The sequence below is a fragment of the Toxotes jaculatrix genome, chromosome 17 (genome assembly GCF_017976425.1).
Source record: "Toxotes jaculatrix isolate fToxJac2 chromosome 17, fToxJac2.pri, whole genome shotgun sequence".
NCBI lineage: Eukaryota > Metazoa > Chordata > Actinopteri > Toxotidae > Toxotes > Toxotes jaculatrix.
Window position 1 is genome coordinate 20,163,975 of NC_054410.1, and position 18,551 is coordinate 20,182,525.

Consider the following 18,551-nt stretch of genomic DNA (forward strand, 5'->3'; position numbering starts at 1 on the left):
ACGGAGTAAATGTAACTCGTTACTACCCACCTCTGGAAATAAGTACAACATAAAATAAATGGGGATTTTAATTAAATGTTGCATTTAATTATGTTGGACAACGTACAGCAAATCGTTAGTCCAGTTATATAGTACTCAGTATGAAGATTTGTGCCAAATGTCCATATTATAGCTTTATTCAGTCAGACTGTGGATAACAAAGTTTGAAAACATACGAGAGTTATATTGGAGCCATTGGTTCTGAATGTTTATTTTCCATGTGCAACTGTAATACCAAAGGAAAATTTACAGAGAAGTTGTTTTCTAGCACAAAGCACCAAAACATATATCTGTCAGTTTACACAGAGGCCTACACCTCAAATCCACCTTTCACTTTTATCTCACGTGTGTATTATTTATTATTTATGCTGCGAGAAACTCTGCCCCCCCCAAAACAATTGTACCTGTCTGTTACAAACCAAACAATAATTACTAATCGATCTTGTGCAATAAAGTTGTTAAAATATTTCAGTTCAATGAAAAGGATTATAGTAATTCTGTGATTTAAGACTGCCAGGGGCCAACTGGATCAAGTTTCATTTTGGTCTTTGCGTAATAATGCAGCAATCCAAGGTACAGCAACAATGCTCTTGTTGCATAAGAGATTAGTTGTTGTGTTATGGTTATGTATGGAGTCTTTGTGTTCTACTAAAAACACTAAACAAGAACACTGACCAAGAAATGCTCTTGAAACTGTGAATACGCAACAAGAATGTGGCACAACACATTTTTTTGAGAGGTTAACGCAGCTACGTTTTCTATAAATTCCCTAATTAACTTTGCAGTGCGTGAATCTATGCGAATCTGAACTCAATGGCTTAAGGAAACGTTACTTTTCTTAAAAATACACAGGTATATGCAAACATTTACACCAGTTATACCTGACTTTACTGTAAGAAGTAATAACAGACAGTGTTGTGAATGCACAAATGCAGGTTTATAATATAAAACAATAATGCTGCCAGTATACTGCATTAGAAATCAATACCATGCAGACCTCTACCAAATCTTGAATACACAATAGATATGAAACATAAAGAGATTTTGAGTGTTACAGATGACTTCAGCTAGTTGAGAAAAGTGAATACATGTCTTCTGATGGCACCGCTGTTCTTAATATTGTTGTTGACCTTCAATCAGATTCACTTTGTCTGAAAGTTCATCTAGTACACAGACAGTCAAGGAAATCTTTTTTTTTTTTCAGATGTAATGTTCACCAGTTCATGACACAGTAGAATCATAAAAATATACATCTAGGAATCAGCAGACTTAAGGTTTAGATCCAGATTTATTAGTACTTACTGTACTGAAAAGCGCTAATAGAAAAAAATATCTGTCTAAACTAGTTCCTATGTCCATTATAGTTAGAGACACAAAATGTAAAGCAGATACTTCTGTCACATAATATTCATAATTAAAATCTTAAAATCCAATCTGTGGATGTTCCCAAGCCTCATCTTGTGAGATGCAAAAGGATATGTTTTCGGCTCAGCTCCTGAATGGTTGACTGTACTTTTTTCTGGAACACAATCTGAGCTTCACACATGCAGGCATCTTGGGTTATTTCACTTCTCATTTCCTCTGAAAGAATGAGAATATAGAGAAAGTCTCAGCAAACGAGTGGTGTTCAGTGTAGCCTCTTCGTAACATTTCATTTGGATGCTCAGTAGAGAAAAGCAAACATTTTTAAAAACTCGATGCTGATGTTCAGAATGAACATTTGGAAGCTGACAAAATTAAAGTTAAATGATCACAATCAATATTGATTCAATAGTATAGCTGAGATTACATACAATCATGATTTTTCTTTTGTGAGGGAGATTAGAAAATATATTATATTATAGTATTTCAATCACTTCAACTAGTTAATTACAAACTAGGAAGTCTTATAGGTGGTTAGCTTTAATTAACATCTTAATCATTTAAGCAATATACTCACATACATGTAATATAGCAAATCACTGAAAAGACAACAGGCAAATAAATTACAACCAATTTCTTTTTTGTTCTTTGGTCCTATATTCAGACCAAGGTTCACAGTGAGCTCACAGTCTCTCATTCCTTACACCAGCACATCACATGTATGTGCTATAAACTGTGCTGTAAATGGCTGGACCAGTAGAAGTGCTGTATTGATTGTAGCTGGACACAGTAGCTCTGGTTGATGTCAACTACAGACTTTTCCACCACTGAGGAATGGAAAAAGAAAGGCACATAAGATATGATCACTGTTAAAATTAAAATGACACATTTTGACCCTAACAGACATAGGCAAAACACTCTATCAGTGTCATAGGCTTGAACATCCTTCTACCTGGAGCCATGCACTGAAATTTACATGTAGACATAGACAATAAGGACGTTTTTTTTCTTTTCTGTGGAGTTTATCTTGATCTCTGTCAGCATCTCCAGGTGTGAGGTGGTGTGTAACCAATCTCTTCTTCCTGTTACATGCAAATCCTAACCTAATGACCGTCATTCATTGCTGCCACAGAGGTGGTTGCCTTCACAGGAAATAGGACTTTTCAGTTCTTCTTATAGAGAGCTGTCATGTTGAGCCAAATCTGCTTGATAAAAACATAAACCTTTAGGACATGAGCTGAATTCCCCATGCCAGGCAATCTCATTTGAACAGCAATATACAGTGAGCATATTCTACAGTCTTGATTGATTCATTCTCTCTAGGCAGTCTGGACTGCAAGCAGTGATGGGGTTAACTTTGACTGGTAATCTTAAGCTCTAGGTCTAAACAAGTCTTTTTAGACACAGTGAGTGCTAAAGTCATGGCAGCTTTGTGTACAGTCAAATCTGCTTTCATGCAAAAGGCTGCACTCATCCTGATTTCCTGACCACACATGTAAATGTCAGTACTTCTCTGTGTAGAAAATGGTCAAGACTATAGACCCTTTCAGAGGCCAGAGCCTATGTAAAATATGACATGATATATAGGAAATCTACACTGGATCATGGATTATCAAAAAGTTAAAACACACAATGGTTGGAAAACTGGAATCTCACCTTAAATCGTCTTGCACAGATTTGGATGGTTTGAGAATGGCTTTTGTCAAGTCAAGCTCATGGATCAACCCGTCTTTGTTAAAGCCTCTTCAAGTATCATAGGGAAAGAGCATTTAACCAGCCCCTGGTCAGCTGATGAACCCTTGCCTGATACAGTTGTTTGGAGGACTCACAGAAACCATGTCCATTTATGTCACAGCTCTTGGGAGGTTAGTGCTCAGTCAGGATGAGCTCAGTACATGTTTCAATAGACAATACGCACACACCATTATGCAAGATGAAAAAAGCTAATTCTTACGTGAGCATGTTCTCTGGTCTGCATTCAACACGTATCCCACTCGACACTTGCAGTTGTAAGAATCACCATTGTTGATACAAATATGCTGGCAGCTATGTCCCCTAGCACATGCGTCCGAGCCTGCAAAGAGACACTCCCACATCTAACTGGCTTCGTAACTGAGTCAACAAGCACTTGGCTACAATTCCCATAATATTCACGGAATCCTCAGCCAAACCATGACATGCATGTGTAAAGCATAATACAAGTGACTCAGTAGTTCTTGGACCTGTTACAGAACGACACAAAACATCTTGAGATATTGTAAAAATGTTGAAAGGAAGAATTTTCTCACGTGAGCATGTTTTCTTATCCATGTTGAGGACATATCCCACACGACACTTGCAGATATACGAGTTCCCATTGTTAACACATATGTGCTGGCAGTCATGTCCCTGAGCACATGCATCCAAACCCGAACCTGAAAAGAAAAGCTCACATCTCAGTGACTTAGTCTTATGACATTTAAAACAATCACTTGGCTTTTTGGAGAGCCTTTAGTCACAGCTCCCTTTAACAGAAGAATAATGGAAAAGGTGGTGGCGTGAAGTGTCCACAAGACAGGTTGTCTCATCAAGTACTACTGTCCAGAGGGAGGTTTTAAATTTTTGATGAACCAGTCCAGTTGATGCCCTTTGAAAATCCAGCAGTGGTGCTTTGTGGAATATCTGAGATGCTGGACAGCCACGGATACCAAACATGCATAATGAAACAATTCGGATGCTTACGTGAGCATGTTTTCTGGTCTGCATTCAACACATATCCCTCTCGACACTTGCAGATATACGAGTCATCACTGTTGACACAAATGTGCTGGCAGTCATGTCCATGGGCACATGGATCTGAACCTGAAAAGAGACACTTCCACATCTGACTGACTTGGCCTATCAGTCAAGGCCCCCCTTATCTGTTGGGAACCCTAACTACTGCCATTTGCTCCATCTCTCTCAATGTATCACACAGTGGTTGTTCAGAATGAGCTCAACTAAAATCGGTTAGAAAGGTCCAAGTTCTTACGTGAACACGTTTTCTGGTCAGCATTCAACACATATCCCTCTCGACACTTGCAGGTGTACGAGTCATCGGTGCTGACACAAATATGTTGGCAGTCGTGTCCCTGGACACATGTATCTGAACCTGAAAAGAAACACTCCCACATCTAACTACAACAATCAAAGAACCTTTTGTAAGTAATGCTCTGCCTGGGCTATTGTGGTCAAGCACGTATAATAATGTGAACCAAACCCTAGACACTTTAAAAAAAAAATCTAAGTTCTTACGTGAGCATGTTTTCTTATCTGGATTCAACACATATCCCACTTGACACTTGCAGATGAACGAGTCATCACTGTTTACACAAATGTGCTGGCAGTCATGTCCATGGGCACATGTGTCCAAACCTGAAAAGAGACACTTCCACTGCTAACACTGTCACCATCAGGACAGGCCAGTATTAACTAAAATACACTGCCTTTATCCAAGTATTTACATTTTCAATTTTGAAAACCAACGACACTGCACTCAGGGACTGCCAGGCATGTCCCTGAGTGCATGCATCTGAACCTGAAACGAGGCACTTTCAAGTGTAACTGACTTTGCATTTGCAAAGCATTTTGTTAACATTAAAGAGATTTTTCAGTCCTCCAGTGAATGGTTTCCGTAGTATTTTGTCAAGCGCGTAAAATGCAGAGGTAAGAAAATTCTGGTTCTTACGTGAGCATGTCTTCTGGTCTGCATTCAACACATATCCCTCAGGACACATGCAAAGGTAAGAGTCGCCATTTATGACACAAATGTGCTGGCAGTCATGTCCCTGGGTACATGCATCTGAACCTGAAAAGAGACACCTCCACAGCTAGCACCCACAGCTAACTCAGGCACACCAGCAGTTATGAAATGCTTGGCGAAGCTTACGATTGGCCAAAATTAATTAAAAAAGGCATAAAGGCCATGAAATCTATGGCTCTTTTTTTCATTAAATCAATCAAACTGCTAAAAGATGCACAGCTTCGGATAAAGCCCAAGTTCTCAGGTGAGCATGTTTTCTGACCTGCACTCAACACATATCCTTCTCAACATTTGCTGATATAAAGGTCATTATTGTTGCTTTCAACACGCCCCTCATGATACATGCAAGGGGAAAAATACATACAAATGTGCTCACAGTCACATCCCTAGCTACATGCATCTGAACTTGAAAAGAGACAGTGTCAGCTCATCCCACTTAATTTACAGCTTATGTAAGTGATGGATATACAATCTATTCCCCTATGTACATCAGTCCCAGTGCCCAAACTTGGTGCTTATTTGAAATACATTCACTATTAACTGTACATTACATTACAGTGCTTTATCCTTTAGAACTTTGCTCTTGTAGAATAATTCAGGTATCTTAAATGTTGGAATTTGATGAGACATCTGACACTTTGCATGAAGGGCATGCATATCTAATACAGTATAGATAAAATTGTTCTTACGTGAGCATGTTTTCTGGTCTCTGTTCAACTCATATCCCTCATGACACTTGCAAAGGTAAGAATCAGCATTTTTGACACACATGTGCTGGCACTCATGTCCTTGGTCACATGTATCCAAACCTGAAAAGAGACACTTACACAGCTGACTTCCCTGGTGAAGCTCCTGATTAGCCAAAATCAAAACGTATAAAGGCTGTGACTAATTGTTCTGTGCTTCTTTCTGAATTATCCAAGAATATACAATAACAGCAGCTGTAGATAACAACTGTAGATAACCACACAGCGAGACACATGCACATCAAAACTAACAATAAAGCACAAGTTCTTACGTGAGCATGTTTTCTGGTCTGTATTCAACACATATCCCTCTCGACATCTGCAGATGTACGAGTCATTACTGTTGACACAAATATGTTGGCAGTCATGTCCCTGGGCACATGAATCTGAACCTGAAAAGAGACACTCATACTTGTAGATGGATTATCTGAATTATATTTGTCCAGAAGCACTTAGCCTTTTAATGTGCCACTGTTCCTGGCATGCATACAACATATATAGGGGTAAGATTCAGATTCTTACGTGAGCATGTTTTCTGGTCTATATTCAACACATATCCCACTCGACACCTGCAGATATAAGAGTCCTCATTGTTTTCACATATGTGCTGACAATCATGTCCATGGGCACATGGATCAGAACCTGAAAAGAGACCAGAGGTCCACATGTAACTGACATCTCGTGACATCAGTGAAGGTGAGTTTGGATGGTTGGAGCCTCCATTTACTACTGCTGTTTGATGACATGCTCCATTCAGGAATTCTTCACTGCTCCAAAGACTACAACAACAACAACAACAAGTGTTTTAAAGTGAGCATGTTTCCTTGTCTGCGTTCAACATATATCCCTTGTGACACATACAGAGGTAAGAATCGCCATCTTTGACGCAAATTTGCTGGCAGTCATGTCCCTGGTCACATGTGTCCAGGACGTCATAAAACTAGTCACAAGAGCTGACCTGTGCCTGACTTTTGAAATTCAAGCTGAACAGAGCATCCACTTTTCTTAATCAGAAGTACTGACAAAATCTAAGCCCCTACCACCACACCTGAAACTGAAGCAAGCAAGTGTGGAAGCACCTCAGGAGACAGTTCCTTCTATGGTGGCTCCACAAAAACTTCTTCAGCAATACCAATTGACTGTTCCTACTACTGATACAAAATTATTTCACCAATTCCCAAGTCAAGGTATTTCTACAAATTTTGTTTCAGCACATCAAAAAAATAAAATCTAATTTGTAGAAAACAACATGCACATTTTATCTTATGTGACATTCTACACTTACAGATGTATGAATCAGTGGTGCTGACACAAATACGTTGGCAGTCAAATCCCTGGGAACATGTATGCAAACTTCACTGATATGCAGCTCTTATTGTGGAAGTCATTATGGAGCTTTTGGCAACTGTTAATGTTACAGTTCACATAAAGTAGAGCATCTCCTGTCCAGTCAATCAAAACAGGCCTCGCAACACAAGATGATAGACCAGCATTTGCTTTGTATATGAAGGTTACAGCTGAACTTGGATAACTTAAATTATTTAAAGCTTAGAAGCCATAAAAATATATTGAAGTATTCAGTCATATAAAACACATGCCTGTGGAACGGGCCAAAAACCAAAGAGCACACTTTATCAGAAATATTCGTGTTCTTACGTGAGCATGTTTTCTGGTCTGAGTTCAACACATATCCCTCTCGACACTTGCAGATATACGAGTCATCACTGTTTACACAAATGTGCTGGCAGTCATGTCCATGGGCACATGGATCTGAACCTGTAAAGAGACACTTCCACAGCTAACCAACCAAAAATCGTCTAATTAAACAAGTCAACAAGCCAGGAGAGACACTCACATCTCCCCACATCTGACCGACACCGTACCCAGTTTAGAGATAACAGTTAAGAAAGCTTTTGTGCACCAGTTACTTTTACAGTTTGTACCTCTCATCGATCGAGGGCTTCATCATTTCCTCCTTATTTAATTTGTACTGAATAGTGCTGGACAAGTGTACACTGGACAGAAAAAAAAAAAAGACAAAGATAAAGATTCTTACGTGAGCATGTTTTCTTGTCCGGGTTCAAGACGTACCCCAAGCGACACTTGCAGCTGTATGAGTTGCCATTGTTGACACAAATGTGCTGGCAATTGTGTCCTTGGGCACAAGCATCCAAACCTGAAAAGAAACATTTCAGTGTCTGATTGGCTTAAGTCTAACTAAATCATTACTCTTTTGTTACAGGAATATTAGTAAGTTGTAAGCATGCATAGATTTTTATTTAGCCACACGTAGATTAGTTTGCTTGATCTCTGTGCTTCAGTGATGGTGATGTTAAAGCGATTTTGTTTTGTTGTTTAAATTCTTGCGATATTTGTGAAGGAAGCGATTTAGTCATTTATCACTTTGACATATTATCCTGGCTTCTGGATTTAAGTCACCAGAATAAATATCAATCCCACTGTTCCAACAGAAAACCCCACACAGTACAGAACATGCGATTACAAAACTGAACGCAAGTAACACTTTTTCTCATGCATTCTCACGCATTCCTCTTTATCTACAGAGAAGGACCAAGCTGTAGCATCATGCTTGGCAGTGGGTTGAGCTGTGGTTGAAGCTGTAGCTGGGACTGTCACTGTGATTATGGTTATTGGTCGGGCTGCAGCTGCAGCTGTGGCTGTTTCAGTTACAGCACCTAATCTATTCACATTAGCTGAGAAAGACACTCAGGGTTTGAACTCTGTGCTTCAGCTATAACAGATGTGTTACCAATATACCCCACAGGAGCTCCAGCTGTGCTTCGCAACAAAGTATTGTGAAGTGACACAATATATTGTGAAGTAACACCATATATTGTGCAGGGACTGTAAATTAATTGGGAGTGAACACAAACCTTTTTGCAAACGAATGCAAAACATTGTGAGGGGATGCAAAAGTATTTCTGAGTAAAATGTGACTTTTGGGGCTCTGTACAAAATAATCTGCTTTAAAGGAACATTTAGATGTTCTGAGGTAAGAAGAGGACGAGCAGAGACACCAGGAAGTCACTGCACCAAGCCAAGAAATAATCTCACAATTTGTTGGTTTTACAAAGCGTGTGGGGTTTTGAAGTATTGAACAAATTAGATTGAGTATCTTAACTATTAAGTCTTAAATGTGCTGGCTGGCAGATTTTGTCACCTTAGGACAGAGCTAACTGGCTGCTGGCTCCGGCTTCATATTGAACGGACAGACTTGAGAGTGGCATCGCTTTTTCTCGTCTAACTTTCCAGCTAGAAAGCACATGAGCTTTCTATTGCCTTTTTAAGTTCTCTTAAAAACTTTCCACTCAACTCTATTTTGGTCAGATTTAGTGCAAGCTAAATTAGTTTTTGCTTTGCAGCATAAGTGGCCGTTAATGTCTGCAGAAGCCCAGATTGTGGACCTGGGTAGCTAAGCACACCTTCAGGTAACTGAGCAGGGCACGCAGGCTCAAGGTGCAGCGCAGAGTGCAAAGAGCAGCGCGCTCCCTGTGAAGAGTATAGACAGCATCACTTTAGGCTTCAGTCATTTTAAAGTATTCAAGTATGGAGATTTTTCTCCAGATCAACCAGTGATCAGAGGTTTGTCTTCTTCTTTAAGTTGGTTAGTACTTATTGTAGATGTTTAATGCTCACTGCATTAACACTAAACTATTTTTCACCATCTGCATGGCAAGGGTTAGTAAACACCATTTTGTGGGAAATACAGAAAGTGGCGGTAAATCACTGGTTACCTTGCCTTTTTTCTTGAAGACCAAAGAAGAGGACTGTTTACTTTAGAATGGAGATTCCCTCTATGGTGCTGCCCATATAATCACAGGTAAATTTAAAAAGATGGGTCTGACATACCGTTGTTTCCTTTACCGTCATTTTCATTATTTATTCCATTTAGGTCTAGTCCATAACCATCAATTCCACCATTTAATGGAATATCCGCACTCCCGTTATCATCATCCTTACCACACAAGGTTTCCCTAAATTTGGAAGTGAGCTTCTCTATAACACCATAGGTCTCCACATAGAAGACATGGTCATCGTGTGGGTGGCTGGCCATGAGGCGGAGGGACATCATATCAGCTCTGTCTACTCCCACTGCGTAGATCTCAATCCCAGATGCACGAGCTGCTGCTGACACATCCTCCACCTTGTCCTGGGGCCTCCCGTCCGTCACTATGATGGCCACTTTGGCGATGTTCTTGGAACTAGCTCGGGCCCCTGCCTCAGCGGTGAATGCTTTCTCCATGGCAGTCTTAATGGCCATGCCTGTCATGGTGCCAGAAGCCAGGGGCTCAACGCGGGCCAGTGCTTGCTTCAGGGCGGACTTGTGAAAATAGGTCTTCAGCAGAAACTCGATCTGCACTGTGCTGGCATAATTGACGAGGCCTACACGTGTGGCATCGGACCCAATCTCCAAGGTGTCCACCATGTCTTGCAGAAACTCCTTGGCCTTCTCAAACTCTGCAGGACGTACACTGCGGGAGCTGTCTATGATAAAGACCAGATCTATTGGTCGATTTCTGCAGTTGGACCTTGTTGCTGTAAAAACATAAATCAACATTTTAAAAAGATTTAAAAGAATATTTTTCAGTGGTTTGGACTGAAGGTACAATACTGAAACTGTTAGTAGCAAGAAAGGAAACAGTCTGAATTCACACAGTTAAGCTGTTCACACAGTTAAGCTGTTCACACACACGCTACACCAAAGCTGTAGTGTGCCTCAAAAACAAAACTGAACACTGGGGCTATGGCAGCTACAGAGACACCACATGTGGATTGCAAGATTTATACATGTGGCAGGATGCACAATCCATGGCTTTTTTTTTTTTTTTTTTTTGGCAGTTAAATGATTATGTGTTAGCCGTGGCTACCTGCGGCAGTCGTGATGGATGCAGGAGAGCCACTCGAGTCTTTAGCAGGCTGCCAGGATGCAAATGGTGCAGCATTGTGTTGCAGCTGTGAGGGCAGCTCGTTTTTCTTTAGCAGCGGATGATGGGCAGGCTGATGGTGATAAACCCTGGAATTACTGCCACCAACTTCGCCAAAGGAAAGGAAAAGGCAGAGGGGAAAAGCATTAGAGCGGTGGTTACTCTGGTTTAAGGCAAGCAAACTCAGATGCCACATGGCAGGCATGCATGACTGATAATTAGCTTAATAACACTTTCTATGCGAATGTCACTGGAGGGCAAAGAGTCTGCACTACAAGGTTTTAAGGCCGTCATAACACATCATATATGATGTGATCTGCACATTTACTGATGCTATTATGTGCTGCCTAATTTGTGGTATAAACAAATGTACTGAATATATATTAAATAATTGCATTATATCATATTACAAAAGTGGTGCATTGGTCATTTCATTATGTCTGTGGAGGCAATTTAAACTTGGCCCCAGTTTGTACCTCAGTTTGTGTGTAATTATTACACTCAACTCACAGAGCAAAGCATCAACTCTAAAACCATATTCCATCTTCTGCACAACAGAAAAGATTTTTTTAAGTTGTGCCACAGCATTTCTTCGTCTATACACTGCTGAAAAATGGCTTCTGTGCTCAGTTTGTATGATATGAAACAAAATCTAAACATTTTATCATTAGTTATCTTATACCGAGGCTGACATAACATCTCTAACATCTACAAAATGAAAAAGGAGATGTCATTTTTGATGGTCTGATTGTAGAAATAGGTCACAGGTTATTTATTATATATCTCCAAGATCACCTGGAGATACACTGAACACATGGAAAACAGATTTTTTAAAAAAAAGAAAGAAAAAGAAAGGTTATCAGTGTACACAGCAGTATGCAAGGCAGGTGAATTTAATCCAATAACGGGCACCAACCTCCGCTGTCAGGTCTCCGTCTCTCCTGCGTCAGGTGGTTGTTGGCACCTGGTCGGCCGCTCTGCTGCCGCTGGAAGTCTCGCACAGTGTATTCACCCAGCTGCACCTCCTGAAAACTTTCTGCACTCCGTACTTCGTCTGAAGTTTGTTCAATAGATCTGATGTCCTTAGATGTCCTTGGATGGACGCGCGGGGACACTCGACCAGCCGAGTGAACCTGTGAGACTGAAGATCCCAGAATTCCCGACGCCAGGACGCCGATGAAGCAGAGCAGTCCCCTCATGGATGGAGTCATGTTGTCTGCACGCGGTTCCTCGTCCCTCTCTGGTGGCCGCCCTCTGAGAACGCCACCGCTCAACGTGGCCTTCTTATACGGTCAGGTACGAGGCGTGGGGAGCAGGAGGCCCAATCCAGAGACAGATGGAGGAAGTGCAGGAAGTTGATCAAGCGAGGCTGGTTTCAGAGCAGCCTTCCTTTTCTGGGATTCTGCACTTGAATTTTATGAATAAAATCCTTGATTTCCAGGACTTGATCTTGACATTGACTGACATACATTTTTGTTATCATAAACTTTATACATGATTTGTATTATTTATTAAGAAAAAAAACAATATTATCAAAGAATTTTGACTGTTACCATAGTAGTTATTAAATACATACTATATTTTTTGTTGGAATATAACTAAGGAAATTTACTCACGTGCTCTTCTTAATTAAGGATTTGAGGTGTATGCTTCAGCTCCACTATATTTAAGAGGTGATTATTGTGCTTTTTACTCCTGCACATTTAGCAGAAAGTTGTTGTACTTTTAAGATCCAAAATTTTCATAGTTATCAACGGTAACATATAAACTGTGATGCACTGTTATAAATTAATATACCAGCTGTAGAAAAACTAATAAAACATAAAAAGGGACAATTTATTATTATTATTATTATTATTATTATTATTATTATTATTATTATTATTATTATTATTATTATTATTATTATTATTCATGACTTGGTAAAACAAACAACCCAAGGCCTTCTGGAGCTTTTGACAGCATAACATTGTCTTCATCAGCAGATGGAGTTGGCTCAGTTCTAATGTGGATGTCCAAATTCATATTTTCCACTATTCTGGGCAATTTTAGGACCATTTATCCAATAATAAACTACTTCTGTGGGCTTGAATAAATTTGAAATAATTTCTATTTTAAGGCATAGAGGTGACTGAAGTTTCTATGTAGTATGCTGCCCTCTCCTGGCCTGTGGTGTAAACTGTGCTCCAGTGTTTTTGAAGTCGCTGTCCTGAATCAAAGGGACGTGGCGTGACTCAAAATACAGTGAAATACAGAAACCTGCCAACCCAGTTTATCAGGGGAAGATGGTAGATGGTAGACACTGATAGTGTATTATATTATATAACCTTGAATGAATCCTCCTCTGTGAGCAATTCAAATCATGTTGTTGTTCTCATGCCAATCTAGAGTTTAGAGGATGTGTTGGTAAGAGTGAATGTTTTGCATCAAGTTTCAGATTCTGTCTGACAATGCAAATGATCCTGTGTAACTTCCCACAAGGGGAAGTTATATGAGAGCTGTTGTCCAAGAACCCAGTCACACTGTAGAGATAGGAACAAATGATTATATACCTCTGTTTCACCACTGTGCACACACCATGTTCCTGTTGTGGTTATTTGTCAGTATCATGAGTGCATGTGGTTCGTCTTCAGGAGAGAACCGTCTGCTGCATGCGTACTCTCCTGGGGACATCATCGTTGGAGGACTTTTGCCCATTCACTTAAAAACCAACAGAACCACAACACCCGGACCACTCTCCTGCAGTGGGTGAGTACGGCCTCTCAGAAATAAGTCCACTTACACCACACATGAAAAAAAAAAACGGAATTCATTCTAAAATTTCATCTGTCAATTTTTGCAGCTATGACTTACAAACGTTCTTACGTTCTCAAGTGATGATATACGCCATCGGAGAAATAAACCAGCAACTACCCAACTTCACCATAGGATATGACATCTATGACACCTGTGGAGATGTCAGCATCGCCATCAGTGCAGCACTTCAGCTGCTGAAGAACCAGTCAGACCCTCAGAGCTGTTTACTGCCTGCAAACATTCATTCTGTTTTACCTGAACCCCAAACGAAAGTGGTGATTGGCGAGAGGTATTCTGAAGTATCAATAGCTGTTGCACGAGTTGTTGCTCTGTCATCAGTTGCCCAGGTTTGTCCTCTCCTATACTCTATAGTGTCCTGTTAACTATAGTTAGAAATACACACAAAGCTAATAATTAGATTATGACAGAATTTTGTATCTTAATCTAATGCTGTATAACTTTATAACTGAATTTTAGATTCAAAAATTTAATGCGTCACTGCTGAAAACTGCAGGCAGAACTGTTTCAACCTTATCTGATTCCTGTTTGTTACAGATTAGCTACGCATCAACTAGCGAGCTGCTCAGCAAGAAGTTGAAGTTCCCCACTTTTCTGCGAACAATATCCAGTGATGAATATCAGACAAAGGCCATTGCCGACCTGGTGGTGAAGTTTTACTGGAAAACAGTAGCCATTGTAGGAAGTGACGATGAGTATGGGAAGTACGGCAGTGACCGCCTTGTGGACAACTTCAGAGGAATGAACATCTGCATTGAATTTATTGACATCCTGCCTGGTTACTTTTCCCAGAACAATAGTCAAGCCCGTAAATTGCTGATGAATCTGGTGAGCAATATCAATAAATCCTCTGCCGAGGCCATCATCTTGTTCACCAGGGACACCAATGCTGACATCATAATGACAGCAGCTGTTCAGTACAAACTCAACAGAACTTGGATTGCAAGTGATACGTGGTCCACGTCTACAAAGCTCTCTGCAAAGCATGGCATTGAGCTGGCCGGGCAGGTTTTTGGATTCATCTCTAAGAGGAATGAGGTGCCTGGTTTTAAAGACTACGTCATGTCAATGTTCAACAGGACCACTAATGCCTTTCTTGAAGATTACCTGACTCGCTACCCTCTTTGTTCTAATCACTCTGAGAAAAGAGGTTATAACTGCACCCTGCCAGACAGCCAGGAGAGCTCCAACCAGTGTCTGGAGCCAAGCTGCTTGGCCGAACAAATTGACCAGGATGAATCATACAATATATACTTAGCTGTTCAAGTCATTGCTGAGGGTATCAAACGCCTGCTGTGTGACAACCAACAGTGTAACCGCAGGAGCGGATTTACAGCCTTGGAGGTAGGGTAAAAAATATCTTTTTGCTTTCTTGCAGTCAGATCGGTAACACAGAAAACCAAGGCTGAGACACACAATACCCAAAACACACCTACAAAGTGTTGTCTTTACTCTTTGGTTTTTGTGCAGACTAACAAGTGAGTTATAGCATGTTAAATCATGAGCTTTAAAGGAGGAAGGAGGATTTTTTAAAAACCATTTTACAGATTCAAACTAGCTGTTTCCCCATGTTTCTAGACCTAATGCTAAGCTACATTAACCAACGGCTGCCCGTAGTCTAGTCAGTTATGAAAAAGGTATCAGTCTCCTCATCTAAAACTCTGCAAGAAAAAAAATAAGGACATTTCCAAGTGTGTTGACAAAGCTCTATTATTCTACATATATTGCAAAGTTCTCAGCATTTCTAGCTGTCTCCTATATGAAATGTTTCTAATGTTATGATTTGTTGTTTTCCTCAGTAACAGAGGTGATAATAACACATTTTCTCGATTTTACAGCTATGTATTTTTTGTTTATGTTTGTCTCCACAGCTTTTCACAGAAATCCGGAAAGTCAACTTCACTGTGAACACCACAAATGTGTTCTTTGACACCAATGGAGACCCCAGTTTAGGATATGACATATTACATTGGCAGATGAATGAATCCACAAGGCACACACACATAATAACCATCGGAGAATACAGGCCAAATGAAGAAATCCAAGTCCCAGAAGACCTTGTTAAAAATATGAATAATGTGAATGTGAGCTCAAAATTTCATCATATTTAATAATCACCCAGAATCATTTATGAATATCAATATAGTACTGATTCTGTTTTGTCCTTCACAGGTGACCGTTTACAACTGCTCTAAAACATGTAAACCAGGCCAAGAGTTGAAACAACAAGGCCACCAGTGCTGCAAAATGTGTGTTCCATGTGCAAATGAAGAGTTTTCCACTAACGATGGTAAGTGATTGATTACAAATCTAAAGTAACATAATCATTTCTATAGACGAGCGAACAGCCCCTGTCTCCTAAGAGGATCCTTGTCATGGATGGCACACTTAATACGCCAACAGGACAATTTTTACACAGCCCTAATCACACATTAGGAGTGATAAGTCCTGTTTTCCTGATTAAAAATCTCTCGTGTGTATATACTGAATACAGTGTTCAGGTTTAATTCTTATTGTTGCCTGCCTTGTATTCCCACCGGTTTTACATTAATTTGCAAATGCTGTATAACTTCACACACTACTGTACTGTGAATGTGATCAGACGCTGGGGTTGGGTACTTCCCCATTCGTGTAAAACAAAATTAAACACGTGTTTATAAATTAAAACTCTATGCTGAATAAGCAACAAAAAAAAAAACATATTTTCCTCATACAGTTAAAACTGCATTTCTTTGTTTTCATCCGTAGGTGAGGAGTGTAAGCGCTGCGGTCAGGACGAATACTCATCTCCGCAGAGGGATAAGTGTTTCCAAAAAACAGATGAATTCCTAAAATGGAAAGATCCCTTCGCTATCATTTTGGCTTGCTTCGGAATCTTGGGCATCATTGTTACTTTCGTGTTTGCAGTTCTGTTTATAATCTATCGTAGCACACCCATTGTGAAGGCAGTTGGAGGTTATTTGTGTTTCTTGGAGCTTTTTGCCCTTCTTTTCTGCTTCTGCCTTACATGTAACTTCATAGGAAAGCCCACCAAGGCTTCCTGCATGGTAGACCTGCCTTTCTTCGGCATCGCCTTTTCCCTCTGCATCTCCTGCATTCTGGCCAACCTGCTTCAAATCTCAGTAGGCTTCAGCTTTAACTTGAAAATAAGCTCCTGGATAAAGAAGCTCAATCAGCCACTGGCTGTGGTGACCGTCGTGTCTGCGATCCAGTTAGCCCTGTGTGTGCCATGGCTGTACTATTACCCCCCATTTCCACAGAAAAAGCCAGAAAACGAGACCATCCTGCACCTTTGTGAAAATGGCTCCACTGCGTTTTTTGGAGCCATGTTAGGCTACAACGCTTTCTTGGCCTTTATTTGTTTCCTCTTTGCATTCAAAGGCAGACAGCTGCCAGATCTGTACAAAAACGCGAGTTTAGTCGCCGTCAGTATGCTGCTATTTGTAATCATTTGGATCCTCTTCATCCCAATTTACCTCAACATGTATGGGAAGTACAAACTGGCAATAGAATGCGCAGCTATACTCATTTCTAGCTACAGCATCCTCACCTGCCATTTGGCCCCCAAGTGTTACATTATGGTGTTCAGGAAAGAGCTTAACAATGAGAACGCCATTACTGAGTACATCAAGAAGCATTACGAGCAGAAAGGCTTGGCTGTGGTGAAATCCTAATCTCATACGCACATCCATAAATCTTTTGTGTTATCTGTTAATAATTATTATATTTCACCACAGAAATATTTCTTAACTGAATACACAAAATGAAGAAATCGACCATAGTGGGAACATGTTTCTAATCAACTGTATCTGTATAAATTGATACCTTTTATAAAAACCAGCTGTTTGGTTAGGTTGGCATTGTTTTATGCCTTGAACATGTAATTTTGTCTTTGAAGTTGTTTTTCTTTTCTGAAACTGATGACTTAATTTCTTACACTTTGCAATGTGAATTAAAAAAAAATAGACTTAGGTGATGTCTTTATCTGTAAAGAGATGTTTTTAGGGAAATGTTACGTTGTGAATGGCTGGATACTGTGAATATATTTAACTTTCATTCTCTTTGTGAATACTACATTACTACAATGCATGGAGTTTTCACTGCGTGGACAATGCATCATAATGGAAGAACACAAAGGGCTGTCTTTTGACATTATTTTTAGTTTCTGGGGTGTATTTATACTGAACTCTTTTCCAGTTGTATTTACTTTATCTAGATTGTTGATGAGACACTGATAATATGCAGAACTGAGATTCCTAAAATGCATTGTTGTGTGTTCACGTAATAAACCACAATAACAAAATAACAGACTTAAAGGGTTAACGTTTGTAATAATACAAAGATAATTTGTTGGCTAAATTAATTCAAACTATTTAAAAAAAAAAGTAATAAGAAATAAATATGAATGATACAATGCTGTACATTAAAATACAAAAGTCAATAATTTCATGGAAAGGAACTGTTTTTACTAATACTACTGCTATGGATGCAATATCACCGATATAAACATATAATACTGTGACTGCAGAGGAACCAACTCCCCTTTATATTTTTTAATACATAATACTATTTAAGGGTAAATGGTAACAGATTTAATTGACACTTGGTTGAGAAACAGTTCTGAAAACAATCCAGCTGTTGTGTAAAATCTGCAAAGGTCAGAATTAACTTGAGCTCAAATTTAAATCCCAGACCCAGATAAGTACCATGTACTATGATTCTACACTGCCATGCAAAAACCAGTTGCTTTATGTGTCTGCAGCGCTGTCATGCGTGCTAAGCAGATGACATTTGACAAGCAGGAAAATTCATCCACGTCACAGCTATTATTATTCAAGTCTACTCAGCTGTGCAAGTGCAAAG

The 18,551-nt window shown here is 39.8% G+C and overlaps 2 protein-coding genes across 5 annotated transcripts; one reads left to right on the top strand and one right to left on the bottom strand.

Moving 5' to 3' along the window:
- Positions 1-207: 207 nt before the first annotated feature.
- Positions 208-12,170, bottom strand: LOC121197701 (matrilin-3-like). 4 transcript variants are annotated; one of them, XM_041061422.1, is made up of 16 exons: positions 11,791-12,166; positions 10,818-10,982; positions 9,799-10,485; positions 7,985-8,104; positions 7,585-7,704; positions 6,451-6,570; positions 6,201-6,320; positions 5,872-5,991; positions 5,108-5,227; positions 4,675-4,794; positions 4,412-4,531; positions 4,123-4,242; positions 3,690-3,815; positions 3,356-3,475; positions 1,519-1,620; positions 208-1,205 (listed from the first exon to the last, which is right to left on the bottom strand). In XM_041061422.1, the coding sequence occupies exons 1-16, from the start codon at positions 12,083-12,085 to the stop codon at positions 1,153-1,155; spliced, it is 2,628 nt and encodes an 875-aa protein (XP_040917356.1). In that variant the 5' UTR covers positions 12,086-12,166; the 3' UTR covers positions 208-1,152. The 4 variants fall into 4 exon arrangements, 3 of the variants coding, with proteins under 3 accessions (XP_040917356.1, XP_040917357.1, XP_040917358.1); XM_041061423.1 differs by having other exon boundaries at positions 209-1,205; positions 9,910-10,485; positions 11,791-12,164; XR_005896263.1 differs by lacking the exon at positions 208-1,205 and having other exon boundaries at positions 1,519-2,228; positions 3,058-3,815; positions 11,791-12,170.
- A 1,254-nt stretch (positions 12,171-13,424) lies between these two features.
- Positions 13,425-18,121, top strand: LOC121197077 (G-protein coupled receptor family C group 6 member A-like). Its single transcript, XM_041060463.1, has 6 exons — positions 13,425-13,622; positions 13,717-14,017; positions 14,226-15,032; positions 15,560-15,772; positions 15,861-15,978; positions 16,437-18,121. Exons 1-6 carry the CDS (start codon positions 13,453-13,455, stop codon positions 17,360-17,362), a joined length of 2,535 nt encoding a protein of 844 aa, XP_040916397.1. The 5' UTR covers positions 13,425-13,452; the 3' UTR covers positions 17,363-18,121.
- Positions 18,122-18,551: the final 430 nt, after the last annotated feature.

Excerpts from the sequence above, each read along its gene's own strand:
- LOC121197701 (XM_041061422.1), bottom strand. The coding sequence starts at position 12,085 with ATGACTCCATCCATGAGGGGACTGCTCTGCTTCATCGGCGTCCTGGCG. Across the intron at positions 8,105-9,798 it reads TGACGGTAAAGGAAACAACG|GTTTGGATGCTTGTGCCCAA; the intron begins GTATGTCAGACC and ends GTTTCTTTTCAG. Across the intron at positions 5,228-5,871 it reads AGACCAGAAAACATGCTCAC|GTTCAGATGCATGTACCCAG; the intron begins GTAAGAACAATT and ends GTCTCTTTTCAG.
- LOC121197077 (XM_041060463.1), top strand. The coding sequence starts at position 13,453 with ATGTTCCTGTTGTGGTTATTTGTCAGTATCATGAGTGCATGTGGTTCG. Across the intron at positions 13,623-13,716 it reads GGACCACTCTCCTGCAGTGG|CTATGACTTACAAACGTTCT; the intron begins GTGAGTACGGCC and ends CAATTTTTGCAG. Across the intron at positions 15,979-16,436 it reads AGAGTTTTCCACTAACGATG|GTGAGGAGTGTAAGCGCTGC; the intron begins GTAAGTGATTGA and ends TTTCATCCGTAG.